The sequence below is a fragment of the Gymnodraco acuticeps genome, unplaced genomic scaffold, assembly GCF_902827175.1.
Source record: "Gymnodraco acuticeps unplaced genomic scaffold, fGymAcu1.1, whole genome shotgun sequence".
NCBI classification, from domain to species: Eukaryota; Metazoa; Chordata; class Actinopteri; order Perciformes; family Bathydraconidae; genus Gymnodraco; species Gymnodraco acuticeps.
Window position 1 is genome coordinate 215,778 of NW_022989978.1, and position 16,605 is coordinate 232,382.

General features: G+C 44.7%; 2 protein-coding genes across 3 annotated transcripts in view; one reads left to right on the forward strand and one right to left on the reverse strand.

Moving 5' to 3' along the window:
- LOC117543336 (fibulin-2-like) overlaps nucleotides 1-16,605 on the forward strand; it is a 51,862-nt gene that overhangs the window by 17,704 nt on the left and 17,553 nt on the right. The gene's annotated exons all lie outside the window — the stretch shown is intronic.
- LOC117543338 (nuclear factor 7, brain-like) lies at nucleotides 148-9,425 on the reverse strand. Of its 2 annotated transcripts, none has more exons than XM_034211533.1 (2): nucleotides 9,275-9,425; nucleotides 148-1,569 (listed from the first exon to the last, which is right to left on the reverse strand). In XM_034211533.1, the coding sequence occupies exon 2, from the start codon at nucleotides 1,550-1,552 to the stop codon at nucleotides 161-163; it is 1,392 nt and encodes a 463-aa protein (XP_034067424.1). In that variant the 5' UTR covers nucleotides 1,553-1,569; nucleotides 9,275-9,425; the 3' UTR covers nucleotides 148-160. The 2 variants fall into 2 exon arrangements, with proteins under 2 accessions (XP_034067424.1, XP_034067423.1); XM_034211532.1 differs by lacking the exon at nucleotides 9,275-9,425 and adding an exon at nucleotides 1,683-1,849.

A 16,605-nucleotide genomic window follows, 5' to 3' on the forward strand; every position in this document is an offset into this window, starting at 1 on the left:
AATCTAAATTGTCTAGGGGGAAGCCCCCCAAACCCTTCGTGCGTCATTTTGTCCGCGCGCATTTTTCAGGGCAATCTCTATTGGGCTCAGGGCCATCTGTAAATTAGCTTAGATGGCCCACAGGGCAATGTCATGCACTGTATAATGATCCTGTTTATCTCTACCTGCTCTGATCCACTATCACACACACCTTCAGCGGTAATATCTTCACTTCCTCTAGACTGTAAATGTATGGAAACATCCTCTCAGTGAAAGTGTGTGTGAAGGTGTGTATGTGTGTGTTAGTGTCAGGATCAGAGAATGACAACTTTCCTCTGTTCCAGTCCAGATTCACTCTGACCCTCTGGAGCTCCTTCTTCAGGCTGAGAAGAGTGGGTGGATCTGATGAAGACTCTGCTGAGTATTCACCTTCATAGAGACCTATTCTCCATAATCCAGACTCTATGCGTCCCTTCCTCTGGACAGACTCTGCTGACACACCCAGTGACCAGAATGTACTGTCTGTAACCTGGAGATCCCAGCTGTGAGTCCCTGAGTTAAAGCCCTCAGAGCCCAGGACAATGCCGTATTTATCAAACCTCTCTGGATTATCAGGAAGTTCCTCTTCTTCCTCCTCTCCTAGTCTCACACTGGTCAGATCTTCAGACAGGATGAGTAATGGATCAGCAGTGTTTGGGTCCAGGATGAGAGGAGAGTAGGACACCATGTCCTTCATCTTGCTCCAGATGTTGAAGCTGAGGTTGCCCAGGTGTTTGGCCTGCTCTATCAGAGCTCCTGAGGGCAGCTGTGGATCCTCCAGCAGGGGGCGCTGCAGCCTCTCCACTGCAGCCTTGTAGTTGTGCAGGAAGGAGACGTCTTCAGCTCTCAGCTCCTCCTCTGTGGCTCTGACTGTGTGTGAAAGAGCTGCTATCTCTCTGCTCACAGCCTCCATCTTCTCCTCCATCATCCTCCTCTTCTGCTCCTCTTCCTCCCTCAGTGCAGCCATCCTGGCCTCCTCTTCCTCTTCTAGAAACTGGTGAAGCTTCTTGAACTGCTCCTTAATCTGCGTCTCTGTGTGTAGAGCCTGGACCTTCATGTGTCCTGCTGTTAGATCAAACTCCACTTTAACTTCTTCAAAGAGCTTCAGTTTATTCTTTAAAGGCTGCAGAGCTTTCTGGAGCTCCTCTCTGAGATCCTGAGCAGCTTCATCAATGGGTCTGAATCTGTGGTTGGTGTGTGCTTTTGAATCTCTGCAGACGAGACACACTGGCTGCTGATGGTCCAGACAGAAGAGTCTGAGTTTCTCAGAGTGCAGACTGCAGAGAGCCTCTGGAGGTCTCTGACCTCTCTCCAGTAAGAAGGTCTCACTCAGGTTCTTCAACACCAGGTTACAGGGAGGTTCTCCTTTTGAGGATTTTCTCCGACAAACTGGACAATCCTTTACTTCTTTCCCCGTCCACCAGTTCTTCAGACAGGCTTTACAGAAGCTGTGGCTACAGGACAGAAGAACAGGATCTCTAAAGACTTCCTGACAGACTGGACAGCAGAGATCTTCCTCTAACCTGGAAGCCATGTTGTCTCTGAGTGAAGCTGAAACACAGCAGACAGGAAGTACAGTCAGTACAGTCAGTCATGGATCCCCTCCCCCTCCTCTACTAACTTAACTGAAATTCACTTTGAGCGGTGTTTGGAGTCAGACTTACCTTCAGGAGGTGGAGGGTCCGCAGGTTGAAGCAGCAGTGTTGTAGTTTCCACTTTTCTCTCCTGTAGCTGAACTCAGAGGAAGTTGTTGGTTTGGTCTGAAGGTGAATCTGATCGTCTGTTTTTCAGTCCGTCTGTCTCTCTGCAGTGAGTCAGGGGGGCTCTGTCAGACCTCCTCTGCTGAACGCTGTCTCCTCTCATGTAACTCAGGGAGTGTCTCAGTCCAAAGGGCTGATTTATTGCTGGAATAAAGGTTATAGTGGGTGAGTTAAATTATTAACTAAGATGTTGTTAAAGAGGTGAAGTAGGCTCCCATAGTGTGAAGGTTTCACAAACCAAACTCAAATATCTGTCAAGTATATGGCAGATCAGTTTAAAACATTGAACCCATTTATCTCTAAGAACCTGTCAACACTCCATCAACAAATTATCCTGGACTTCATCACAATGGCAGATGTCATAATTATGTTATTCATACTAAAACATAATCAGTCACGTAAAGACAACCATTAGTTATTTTTTTCGAGCGTGTAAAACCAAAGAAAATACAAATGAAACAAAAGATGATACAGACATGATACAGTACTATACAAATGAATGCAATGACAAAACTAAATATTTAATTAATAATTGAATAATCTGTAGTATCATTGTCTGATATCAATAAACAACAAAGCTTTAGTTAATTACACGTCCGAAAAGGGGTCGGAAGAAGTTTACACTTATTTAATCCGACCCCTTCTCCCTTATTTTTCCCTTAATATATGTTAACATACAATATCAATGTATACATTAACCTTGAATAATTTATATAATCATTCATATAATATATACAGGCAAGTTAGGAGAATGGTCTCTATATATTTATATATATATATTTATATATATACATATGTATACACAAATTCATACAAACACAAATTCATAAATAGAATACAAAACAGGAATATAAACAGTTATGGTTTAGCGATGTCCTCCCTGTACTTTGTGAGAATTGTGTCTGTATACCTCTTTTTGAATAGTTTGATGGACATCCCTTTAGCTCCTCACTCACATTGTTCCAGATCTTCACCCCACTAACACAAACACAAACACTTCTCTTTGTTGTGCATTAGTGAATATAAATGAACCACGTAAATAATAATTCCCTTGTCTTTCATTGAACAATATCTGAATATTCCAGGTAATTGAACGTTTTTTGCCTCAAACATGATTTGTGCAATTTGGAATTCAACAAGATCTGACAGTTTTAATCATTTTAGCTCTAAGAATAATGGGTTTGTATGATCCCTATAGCCGACATTTTTAATAAGTCTTATTGCTCTTTTTTGTAGAATAAATAGGGATTGTGTTGTAGTTTTATAATTACTGCCCCAAACCTCTGCACAGTAACTTAAATAAGGTAACACCAATGAACAGTAAAGAATGTAAGGCAAGGCAAGTTTATTTATATAGTACTTTTCAACACAAGGCAATTCAAAGTGCTTTACAAAAAATGAAAGACATTAAGAAAATGGCATCTAAAATCAGTCATTAAAAAGAAAAGATAATCAAATAAACATTAAAAGAAAAAGTACATGGATAAAAGTTACAGTGCAATCTAAGATATGAATAGTTCAATTAAACATTAAAAGAAAAAGTACATGGATAAAAGTTACAGTGCAGTCTAAGATATGAATAGTTCAATTAAAAGCAGCGACAAAAAGAAAAGTCTTCAGCCTGGATTTAAAAGTAGTCAGAGTTGCAGCGGACCTGCAGGTTTCTAGATCTGGATGGTTCATCATTTAGCAGGAGGTCAGAAATGTATTTTGGGCCTAAACCATTCAGTGCTTTATAAACCAGCAGCAGTATTTTGAAATCTATTCTTTGACACACAGGAAGCCAGTGTAAAGACTTCAGAACAGGAGTGATGTGATCCACTTTCTCAGTGTTAGTGAGGACTCGAGCAGCGGCGTTCTGAATCAGCTGCAGCTTCCTAATAGATTTTTTAGTGAGACCTGTGAAGACACCATTGCAGTAGTCGAGTCTACTGAAGATAAAAGCATGGACAAGTTTTTCCAAATCCTGCTGTGACATTAGTCTTTTAATCCTAGATATATTCTTTAGGTGATAGTAGGCTGATTTAGTAACAGTTTTAATGTGACTGTTGAAACTCAGGTCAGAGTCCATGACTACACCTAGATTTCTGGCTTTATCTGTTGTTTTGAACATTGCAGACTGAAGCTCAGCGCTAACTTTTATACGTTCTGCCTTGGCTCCAAAAACCATTACCTCAGTTTTATCTTTGTTTAATTGGAGAAAGTTCTGACACATCCAGTCATTGATTTGTTCAATGCACTTACTCAGTGTTTGAATTGGAGCATAGTCTCCTGGTGAAATTGTTACGTACATTTGTGTATCATCTGCATAGCTATGGTAACTTATTTAGTTGTTCTTCATTATCTGAGCCAGTGGTAGCATGTAGATGTTAAAGAGAAGAGGCCCCAAGATGGAGCCTTGAGGAACCCCACATGTCATATTTGTCAACTCAGATGTGTATTTACCTATAGAAACAAAGTTGTTTCTGTCCTTTAAGTAGGATTCAAACCAATTTAGAACTGTTTACGAAAGTCCCACCCAGTTCTCCAGTCGGTCTAGTAATATGCTGTGGTCAACAGTGTCAAACGCAGCACTGAGATCTAATAATACTAACACTGAAGTTCTGCCACTGTCTGTGTTTAAGTGGATGTCATTAAAGACCTTTACAAGAGGAGTCTCAGTGCTGTGGTTTGGACGAAAGCCTGACTGGAACACATCGAAACAGTTATTTAAATGCAAGAAATTACTCAACTGTTGAAACACAACTTTTTCAATGATTTTACCTAGAAATGGGAGGTTTGATATGGGCCTGTAATTGTTCATTACTGAAGCATCTAGATTATTATTTTTTAAGAGCGGTTTAATGACTGCAGTTTTCAGGGCCTGTGGGAAAATACCTGAGTGAAGAGACTTGTTTACTATATGAAGTAGATCTGAGGCCATGCAAGGCAAAACGTCTTTGAAAAATCCTGTTGGAATAATATCAAGGCAGCAGGAGGAGGATTTCAGAAGTTGAATAATGTCCTCTAGGTTTTTATCATTAATCTGATGGAATTGTGTCATGGTGTTTGAATTGATGTTAAGTGGACACAGAGACAACACATTTGCTGTTCCTGATGCAGAGGCACTGACTGCTTGTCTGATTTTCTGAATTTTGTCAGTGAAAAAGGCAAATTCATTGCACGCCCTGGTGGATAGAAATTCAGAGGCTACTGACACTGGGGGGTTAGTTAGTCTGTTGACGGTAGCAAACAAGGCACGTGCGTTGTTTTTGTTTTTGGTAATGATGTCAGAGAAGAACGATTGTCGTGCGTTTTTCAATTCCAAATTATAAAGGCCAAGTCTCTCTTTATAGATTTCAAAGTGAACCTGGAGATTTGTTTTTCGCCACCTGCGTTCAGCTTTTCGACATTCTCTTTTTTCTGTTTTCACGGTCATGGCCTTTCTCCATGGAGATATTTTCTTGCCAGACACTTCCTTTACCTTAGTTGGAGCAATGGCATCTATAACATTTTGAATTTTTTAATTAAAATGATCTACTAGCTCATTTACTGAGATGTTAGCAGGGGCAAGTGTGGAAGAAACATTCTGAGTAAACATTTCCCTAGTATTTTCAGTTAAATATCGCTTTGTGGTTACCTCTTTTTGAATTTTTGTGAACATAAATAGAGCTCTCAAAGAAAACACAGGAATGGTCAGAGAGTGCAACATCAGTCACCACAACCTTAGAGATATTCAGACCCTTTGAGATAATTAAGTCCAGAGTGTGCCCCTTATTGTGCGTGGGCTCCGTCACATGCTGAGTCAGTCTATAGCTATCAAGAACACAAAACAGTTATTTAGCCCCTCTGTCCTGGGGGTTGTCAACATGGATGTTTAAATCACCAACAATGACTAGACGGTCAAAGTCAATACACACTATAGACAGCAGTTCAGTAAAATCATCAAAAAAGCTTGCACAGTATTTGGGTGGTCTATAGATATTAAGGAACAGAGCTCGAGAGGAGCATTTCAGCTGAAGGGCCACATATTCAAAAGAATCAAAGTTTCCATAAGATGTCTTCCTGCATTGAAGGGAATCATTGAACAGAATAACAACTCCACCCCCTTTCTTATGCATTCTTTCCTGACTCATAAAACTAAAGTTGGGAGGGGTTGATTCGATAAGAACAGCTGCACTGTGATTTTGTTAAATCCAAGTTTCTGTTAAAAACATAAAATCGAGATTGTGCTCAGTGATAAAATCATTGATTAAAAATGTTTTCCTGCCAAAGACCTGACATTTAATAAAGCTAGTTTAAGTTTGTTAAACACACTATCAGTCATGTTTTTTGTAACAAGCTGTGGCTGACATGGAATCACTGCTAAATTAGATAAACTCACACAAACGTTTGAGCGCTTCCTGTATCTAAGATGATTCACCGCTCTTAATCTATTACCTATCAACACAGATATCGGCAAAGCTACTGGCAGGCAGGGCCCCGACATGTCCTGGAAAGAGTTGAGAGTGCCATACGCCCTTGAGCCTGGACCCAGCACATATCAGTAAGAGTTTGTTGTGTTTTGTACACACACATCCTTATCAGGCTTCGGAGACTGCAGATGCTTTCTTGAAGGGAGGGGAGGTGGTTGACGTAGGCACGGTGATGGAGACGGGGGAGATGGTGCGGGGGTAGAGGACATGCTGCCAGGGGGGGGAGGTGGTTGATGTAGGCGCGGTGATGAAGACGGGGGATATGGTGCACGTCTCTGCGGTGATTTTGGTGGGCGTCGTTGAGGAGCGGGGGTAAAGGACATGCTGCCAATCTTGCGTATCGCCTTAGTTTGGTCTTTGAACTCCAGAAAGGAATCGGTGCCAACCCTCTGTATCTCCTTTGTGTGTTCAGCGATCTCCAGGAGGGTGGGCGAGGGTGAAAGGGTGAACGGAGTATCCTCAAAGGCGTTGACAGGGGGGGGGGTGACGGGCAGTCGAGACTCCTCCATGTGTCTCATAGATCTCCCATAATCAGAACATTCCTCAGGCGGGTGCAGTGATAATTCTTCAGGATTTTCTGAGCGATGTGTTGTGTCTTTCTCCTGTTTTGATTCCTCTTGCCGCTTGTCCTTGGCAGAGGGAACAGATTGATGACGTAGGCAGTTGAATATGTTAGAGACAAACAATTTCACTCCTGACTTGTTCAGGCAAACTCCATTTGCCTTGAAAAGATGTCTGCGATCCCAGAAAAAGTTAAAATTGTCAATAAAATGGACAGAATGGTCAGTACAGGCCGTTGAAAGCCAGGTGTTCAGTGCAAACAATCTGCTGAATCTCTCCACTCCTCTTCTGACTGGCGGTAGAGGGCCACTGATGAACACCTCTGCATTTAGAGAGCTGGCAGTTTCCAACAAACATTTAAAGTCTTCTTAGCATTTCTGACTTGTTTCACAACATAATTTGTTCCAATGTGCAGTACCACATTCTTCACAGTCGGATGTTCAGCCCCAATATGCAGGATCTTCTCAGCCAAGTCAGAGACCACATCCTTGGGAAAACAGAGTACTTTGGTGTTGTTCTTATTACACAGACCTTTTACATCTCTTACAGCAGAGTCACCCACAATCAGAGTTTCAGGCCCAGTCGTTAGCTTTCCCTCTAGCCTTTTACTTTTAGAGTAGCTATTGGTCCTTACCCTGCTCTGTGAAGAGGACGGGTTATCCAGGTCATCAGATCTCCGGTTCTCGGTCAGCGGAGCGTATCTGTTCTGGATTGGCACACTTTGTGGTTTAGGAGGATTGTTTGTAATTCTCCCTTTAGCAGCTGTCCACTGCTGTTTCCTAGTATGAATAGGGGTTGAGGAGGCGCTCTTCCTGGGTGATAACAATGCAGGCCAGCCGGTCGCATCACAGATTTTAGAGCGCTGGGCTCTGCCTGTTATCCGTCCTCCCAAATTCCATGGAAATGATTTTCAACACAGCCATCTTCTGTATAAGTTTGTGGATGTCATCTGTAGAGAACGGAGGCATTTTGCTACCATCTAGCTGAAGCTAAATAGCATGCAGTAGCCTACCAGGCTTTAGCTGTTGCTAGGCCACACTACTGTAAGACTGACGTCGTCGTAAAAATGTTGAAATATGGCTGAAACCCTCCGTCTATTTACGAAGATGAACTGTCCCAGTGATAAGTTAATGTCCAGGAGCCGCTGCTCGAAGTTTTCAGAGAATAAGAATAGGAAAATCAGCATAAAAAGTAAGCAGAGGCAAGAGCAAGCAGAAAAGCGTATGCACTGCACTGTAGGTCACAACACGTAGAGGGATTTTTGATCAAGAATCTGTTTTGCCTTGTTTAATATTGCAATACTTCTTGAGACTTTGGAATGAATATGTTTTATGTGTGGTTTCCAGCTCAGTTTCTCATCAATTGTGATTCCAAGGAATTTATGTTTTTTAACTCTCAATGAAAATCCCATCTATCTTAATGGATGCTAGTGTATTGCTATTTCCAAATATGATTAATGTTGTTTTATTCAAGTTCAATGATAACTTATTACTGTTTAGCCATAACTTTAGTTTGCATATTTCAGCTATGATCTCTTCCAATAGTAGCTGTACATTGTCCCCAGAACAAAATATATTAGTGTCATCAGCAAACAAAACAAACTTGAGTACTGTCGATACATTGCATATTTCATTAATATACATAATAAATAGTTTCGGCCCCAATACTGACCCCTGGGGGACACCGCATGTAATGTCCAAATATGAAGAACAACACTCTCCCAGCTTCACAAACTGTTGCCTGTTGGTTAAATAACTCCTTACCTATTCCAAAACTACACCCCTGATTCCATAACGTTCCAGTTTCTTTATTAATATGTCATGATTAATTGTGTCAAATGCTTTTTTTAGGTCAATGAATATTCCAATGGCATGTTTCTTTTGGTCAATTGAGCTAGTAATTTCTTCAAGTGAGTCTATTAAAGCCATTCATGTACAAGAGAATTAGCTATCGTTATGCTATTGACATTATACGTGCCACACATTGTGTTTAGTTATTAACTATTATTTACTTTAATTATTGGCAGAAATACAAACATGCACAAACAGGACCTATGCACTAATGGAGAGGTGTCAGGGCTAGTTGGGTTTGGAGCCTTGCTCAAGGACACATCGGCAGTGCCTACAAGGTGAACTGGCACCTCTTCAGCTACATTAGATTAGATTAGATCAAACTGTATTGTCATTGCACAAGTACAACAAAATGCAGTTTGCATCCAACTGGAAAGGTCACAGTAAAGTGCATGAGGTTTCAATAAATTCACATATCAGATCAATGTTCATAAATGTACAAATAAGAATACATGTCTTTCGTTTTTGGTCGGCAGAAATCACAGTACTTATCATCATTACTCTCACAGAGACCATCTGCTTTCATTTGCACGTCAAGTCGTTACTAATCAATTTACTGGCGTGGGAAGCAGTCGATCTCAAATCTTTTAGCAGGTTTTAACGGGCATTGTAGTGATGTTTGGAGACTCACCTTCAGGGGGTGGAGGGTCCGCAGGTTGAAGCAGCAGTGTTGTAGTTTCCACTTTTCTCTCCTGTAGCTGAACTCAGAGGAAGTTGTTAGTTTGGTCTGAAGGTGAATGTGATCGTCTGTTTTTCAGTCCGTCTGTCTCTCTGCAGTGAGTCAGGTGGGCTCTGTCAGACCTCCTCTGCTGAACTCTGTCTCATCTCGTGTGACTCAGGGAGTGTCTCAGTCCAAAGGGCTGATTCATTGCTGTATTAAAGGTTGAAGTTGTGTTTGAGTTCAAATATAAACTGATTTACTGTATGTAAACTTGTAGGCTCACGTAGTGTTTCACAAACCAAATATCTGTCAAGTCTATGGCACATCAGTTAAAAAGTGTGAACTAATTTAGCTATGAACCTATCCACACTGAAACTTATACTTTTGTATATCTTGTTAAAGGTTATTTAAAATTGTTTACAGCTGGTTCGTTTAGTACGCTCCCCCGTAAAATGTTAAAGTGATGCCAGACAACAATATTTCTGTTCTTCAAAAAACGGTATAATTCCTCCAGAAATATTAGTATCAAACATACAGTAGCGTCAGACGGTAGAGACAGCTTTGTTTTTACGTCTCGTTGTTGTTTATGTCCATTTGTTTACGGGGGTCATGTTTTCGATATAATTGATACATCTGATAAACAACAGGCATGAAAATGGGTCAGGGGTGAAAAAGGTGAGAAGGATATTATCCCTCTAGGGGGGTCCGGGGGCATGCTCCCCCGGAAGAAAATGTTGAATATTCCATATTTTAAAGCATCAATCTGATGCATTTTGAGATGCACTTTTTTGCCAACCTGGGGAGAGCTGGAGAAACTTAACTTCAGCCATGAGTCAAAACATATTATGGCTTCCTTACTAAGTATTATCAGGGATGCAAACTCATCAGGTATGGAAAAGGTGACAAGGACCCGAGCCCCCCGACCCCACGGAATATCGGCTTTAAAATGAGGAATAACAGGATTTTAGCAGTCAGAACAACTAAAGCAGCAGTTAATAATAACAGAAACGCTAAAGAGTCACATCTAATAGAAATATATAAAAGCATTTATTTTAATTGTGTAGCAGTCAGTTTATAATTTTGGCAGCACTGTATAGCATTTTGAAAATCTATTGTCATGCCTCTGTGCAAGGCTGTCTTTCTATCTTTATGGCATCTGGTGTAAAGTAACTAAATTCATAAACTCAAGTACTATACTTGGGTACAATTTTGAGATACTTGTACTTTATTTAAGTACTTCAATGTTTTGCTACTTTGTTCTTCTTCTCCTCTACAGTTCAGAGGTACATGGTGTACTTTGACTCCACTACATGTATTTAATACCTTTAGTTACTTTACAGATGTGGATGAATGATGTGAAATATAATCAAGTGTTGAATCAGACTTTAGTTCCACCTGGAGTAAATCCACAAGCTACCCTGCAGAATACAAAGTCATTCAAACTAGCTGCACCTTTACCAGCTTTGAGAACACTTTCATGATCAATCATTATAAAACATATATATATTATTCTGAAATGGACCAATCTGCACAATGACTACTTTTACTGTCTTTCACTATATTTAGATGAGAATACTTTTCTACTTTTACTTGAGGAACATTTTGAATGCAGTACTTTTACTAACAGAGTATTCCTACACTCTGGTACTTCTACTTTTACTCAAGTACAAGACCTGAGTACTTCTACTTTTAATCAAGTACAAGATCTGAGTACTTCTACTTTTACTCTAGTACAAGATCTGAGTGCTTCTACTTTTACTCAAGTACAAGATATATACTTATACCACCTCCGTTTATAGCCTATGACAAAAAAACTATTAGAAAACGAAGGCTAAAGCTAACGTTAGCAGATAGTGACAATGCTAGCTAGCTAGCTCAACGATAATATTGCGACAGAAAAACTTTCCAGTGCACATCACGCTCTGCCGCTCCGACAGGGAGCTCTGCTCTGAACACCTGAACGGCCCGTTCTAACAGCTGTTCACCAGCGGTCCAGTCTGTGCCACAGTGACTCCGGACCGCACAGTTAATATTAACGAACGCACCCGTAGGTAATGTGGCTGCTGAAGCTAGACCATCATCGCGGAGCAGCAGAGCCGACAGGCAGGAAGACTAGAGCACACAGCTCGCGCTGCATTATAATATATAAAAAAAGAACATCATGCGTGTCATGATGGCACATAATAGCTCGCGGCCGCAGATTACTCCGGATCCCAGACCCCCCCATACCCCAAAAATATTTGTATTGCAGATCTACATGAATCACACAAACGACCTATTTTGGATTCAAAACGGCGAATTTCGCCGAAAGGTGAGTGATTGTCATGCCTGAAACAAGATCAGCGCCACAGTATCACCTCATACTATATCTTTCTAGAAACACCCCTGATATATAATATTGTAGCGACCCTGCATAGGATGTCCAGGGTGTCACTCAGGCATCCCCCATCTCTCTGCCAATCATAGAGCTGCACAGTGATGCTGGGTGAGGTGGGCAGCTTCTGCTAGAGTTCCAGGGCAGTTTTGCCACGAAGGAGGAGGAGGTGGGCCGAACGCATCTGGTGGAACACGAGATTGATACGGGGGACTCGCGTCCCATCAGGTGTCGCCCGCGCCGACTTCCCCTGGCTCGTCAGCAGGCTTGCGACGAGGCAGTGCAGAGCATGCTGCAGGCAGTCATTATCGAGCCCTCCGACAGCCCGGGCAGCACCTGTAGTCATGGTCCCGAAGAAGACAGGTGGCTGGCGGCTGTGCTCAGACTACAGACCGGTGAACGGGGTCACCAAGAAGGATTCATACCCCCTTCCCCGCATCGATGAGTCCCTGGACCTGGTCGCAGGGTCGTCGTGGTTCTCTTCCTTGGACCTCCGCAGCGGGTATTACCAAGTCCCTCTTGCCCCAGAGGCCAGACCAAAAACGGCTTTCTGCACCGGCCGGGGACTATAGCAGTTCAAGGTCCTCAGTTTTGGGCTATGTAATGCCCCGGCCACCTTTGTGCGATTGATGGACAGGGTGCTGTCTGGGATTCCCCGCCAACAGTGTTTGGTTTACCTGGATGACATCCTGGTGCATGGCAGCTCGTTTGAGGCGGCCCTGGGATCTCTGAGAGTGGTGCTGGAGAGGATCAGAGCCGCTGGTTTGAAGCTACATCCAGATAAGTGTCATTTCCTGCAGAGAGAGGTCACTTTCCTGGGCCACAAAGTGGGGCGGGAAGGCATCGGCACCCTGCACGAGAAAGTGCAGGCGGTCACAGGCTGGCCAAATCCTCGCAACCAGAAACAGCTGAAGAGTTTCCTGGGCCTGGCCTCGTACTACAGGAAGTTTGTACGGGGTTTTGCTTGCACTGCCGCACCCCTGTTCCAGCTGCTGCAGAAGGACAGGGATTTCCTGTGGTCTGAGCAATGTCAAGCAGCGTTTGACGGCCTTCGGCGTGCCTTGAGTGAATCCCCGGTTCTCGCCCCAGCCAACCCCAGGCTGCCGTTCACCCTGGACACAGACGCTAGCGGCGTTGGGGTAGGCGGAGTGCTTTCCCAGACTACACCAGAGGGGGAGCGGGTGGTGGCATACTTCAGCCAGGCGTTCAACAAAGCGGAGCGACGATACTGCGTCACCCGCAGGGAACTTTTGGCAGTGGTGCTGTCCATCAGACACTTTAAGTACTACCTGTGCGGGCAGGCGTTCACGGTGAGGACGGATCACTCTGCATTACAGTGGCTCATGACGTTCAAAGAGCCAGAAGGGCAGATCGCCAGGTGGCTAGAAGAGCTCCAAGCTTTCGACTTCAGGGTGGAGCACCGGGCTGGGGTGCGCCACACAAATGCAGACGCTCTCTCCCGCTGCCCGTGTGCCGCCGGCGGATGCCACTACTGCGAGAAGAGAGAGACTCGTGAAAAGGAGCTGCTGGAGGAGGACATCGTCTGTGCGGCAGCGCAGCAAGTGGAAGAGGTTATCTGCCGGGAGCTCCAGACAGTGGATGTGACGGAGTGGAAGCAACAGCAAGAGCGGGACGCCGTTCTACAGCCTGTACTGCAGTGGGTTGAGTCGCAGCAGCGGCCACCGTGGGAGGAAGTGGCAGTGCTCTCCAAAGCAACCAAGGTGCTGTGGTCTCAGTTTGAGACTCTACGTCTGTGTCAGGGCGTACTACAGCGGGCGTGGAAGGAGCCAGCAACGGGGGAGAAGTGGTGGCAAGTGGTGGTCCCGAGGGGTCTGCAAGAGGTCGTACTCAAGGCCATGCATGGAACGGCAGGCTCTGGGCACTTTGGCGTCACTAAGACTCTCCGGCGCCTTCGTCAGGGCTGCTACTGGGGGCAGTGCAGGAGGGATGTCGAAGACTTCTGTCGCCGCTGTGATCCGTGTATGGCGCGGAAGGGCCCCCCTGGTCGTTCCCATGCTCCGCTGCAACAGTTTCCCGTCGGGGCCCCGATGGAGAGAGTAGCGGTTGATGTGGTGGGGCCTCTACCCTTGTCAAACAGGGGTAACCACTACGTTCTCACGGCCATAGACTACTTCACAAAGTGGCCAGAGGCGTATGCTCTCCCTGATCAAGAAGCAGAGACAGTCGCAGATGCCTTGGTGGCCGGCATGTTCAGCCGTTTTGGAGTGCCGGAGACCCTGCACAGTGACCAGGGGAGAAATTTCGAGTCCCGGGTGTTCGCCTCCATGTGCTCACAACTGGGCATGCACAAAACACGCACCTCCCCCTTGCGACCACAGAGCGACGGACTAGTCGAGAGATTCCATCGCACCATGGGACAGCAGCTGGCCATCCTCACGTCTCAGCATCAGCGCGACTGGGACGAGCATCTGCCCCTTGTGCTCATGGCATGTCGGTCTGCAGTCCAGGAGTCCTCAGCCTGTTCGCCTGCCCTCCTCATGTTGGGGAGAGAGCTTCGAACCCCTGTTGTGTTGGCGTTTGGTCGGCCACCAGATTCCCTAGACACGCCTCCAGGTCCTGAGTACGCCAGGAGACTTCAGGACCGCCTTGATTCCGCTCACGCCTTTGCCCGCGATCAGCAGAAAAGTGCTGCGGAACTACGACACCAGGACCAGAGGGCAGCATTTCCGGGCCGGGGAGCTGGTTTGGGTCTACACTACAGCCCACAACGAAAGAAAGGCCGGTGCCCAAAACTGGACAGTCAGTGGGTTGGTCCCTGCAGAGTACTGGAGAGGGTGGGGGAAGTGGTCTACAGGGTGCAGCTGCCACCAAAGGGGAGAAAAGTGGTGCTCCACAGAGACAGGTTGGCTCCGTACAGAGGAGTCGCTTCCCCACAGACCCAAGGAACATCGGGGCCCACAGCCGTCCCCTCGACATCCCCACTCAGGCCCCCCGGCGAACAGAGCAGCAGTCCCCCATCAGGGACTGAGAGTCCCCCCATTTTTTCACCGCCTGGGCCAGATCCGGCAAACCCGGTCCTCCTGACCCCAGTCCCCCTGCCGAGAAGGCAGACACGACCCCCGGGTCGCTTCAGAGACTTTGTTTGGTAGTAAAGTTATAGTGAGACCTCTCAGTTCCTGTGGAGGGCAAGAATGCGCCCTGGTCTCACTGGAAGGGATGGTAGTCCACCCAGACCTTCCTAGTCAAAGTACAGTGTGTAGATGTAGTGTTGTGCTGTGTTTATTTGTTCCTCGTGGGCGAGGAACTTTGTAGTGGGGGGGTAGTGTAGCGACCCTGCATAGGATGTCCAGGGTTTCCAGGGGTGCGTGGAAAAAAAAAAAAAAAAAGTTTAACAACATTATTTATTGACTTTTCATTCCGGTATAATCATTTTGCGCAAAGATGGCACTGTTTGTCAGAGCACTTCATCCTTCTGGGATTTCATGAAGAACAGCTCCAACGCCTGTGTGTATGGGAATGCCTCTGGTGCTGGTCCATTAACTGCCAGTGTTTCCCACAGATCTGAAATATACTTTGGGGGGGTGGTGGTAGCGGGGGGGGGGTTGAGGTGACGTGCAACAACATGAACCTTTCTGTTGGTCGCTTGTTAGCAGACCCTTCACGCGATGGCAGAGCGAACAGGTACAGGTACAGGCAGGGTCCATAATGATAGCCATATAGTTTAAATCTACTACCCACACATGAACATATGGAAATGGGTTACTATTTAAAAAAATAAATGTATTTATTAATGTATTTAGGAACCTATCCATGTGATTTGTAGTGGGGGTCGACCTCAAATCCTCTAGGGGGGTCCAGGGGCATGCCCCCCCGGTAAGATTTTATTTTTTATTTTGGAGTTAAATGCATCAATCTGGTGCATTTTGAGGGGGAAATAAAGAGACTAGATCTATGGAAACACCTATATTTAACAGAACTGTATACATTTCAATAATCCTAAAATCAAGGCCATAACCAACAACATACCATTTCCAATATGAAAAAAACACTGAAACTTGTTTATTAATTTAGTTTTGGTTCATTTATAGTTGTGAGTGTGTCTGTGCTCCTGAATCAGCCTCTCCTGTCTCCCTCCTCTCCCCCTGCTCCTCTTTGAGGCAGCAGCAAAGACTAGTTTTCTCTCAACAAGTTTTAAAAGTGTATCTTACCTTTTTTCACCTAGTTAACTTTTTATTTATTTATTCATGCATATTTTACTAATCACATTAAATTTCATTTAGCTGACGCTTTTATCCAAAGCGACTTATAATGACCGATTACAGGGACATTCTCCCTGGAGTAACTAAGGGCTAAGTGCCTTACTCAAGGGCACACTAGTGGTGGTGTTCCTGGCGGGATTTGAACTCACAGCCTTCCGATCTTCAGCCCACCTCACTATCCATTAGACCAATCACTACCCTCTCAAATGGAAATATGTGTTTACATAAATGGTGACCACACCGTTTGAGACCCACTGAGAACTTAGACTAAGTTAACTATCTAAACACTCAGAGAGTCCTTTACCTCACCTGAGCTGAGGTTATCCCGAGCTTGAATGACACAGAGACCAATCAAGGGCTTTGATTTATGATCTGTATGACAGTGGCCATGTCGGCAGGCCACATCATGTGGACAGCCAGTCACCCTGTGTGAGGCAGGCCACTTAACAGGCCAGAAGGAGGCGAGATCAGAGCAAGGGAGCGAGGGATCATTGTCTACAAGTTAATCGATCGCAGATGGCGTCGTGGTCACGGACGAATAAAAAAAAAAAATATTTAAAAAAAATGTTATAAAAAAATAAAAAATAAAAAAAAATAAATGGGGCGCGAAATATACTTGGGCGGCCGTTAATATACCTGGGCGGCCCGCCCAGGTATAGTCTATGTGTGGGAAACCCTGGTGTCACTCAGGCATCCCCCGTCTCTCT

Coding starts and splice junctions, on each gene's coding strand:
- LOC117543338 (XM_034211533.1), bottom strand. CDS start 1,552: ATGGCTTCCAGGTTAGAGGAAGATCTCTGCTGTCCAGTCTGTCAGGAA.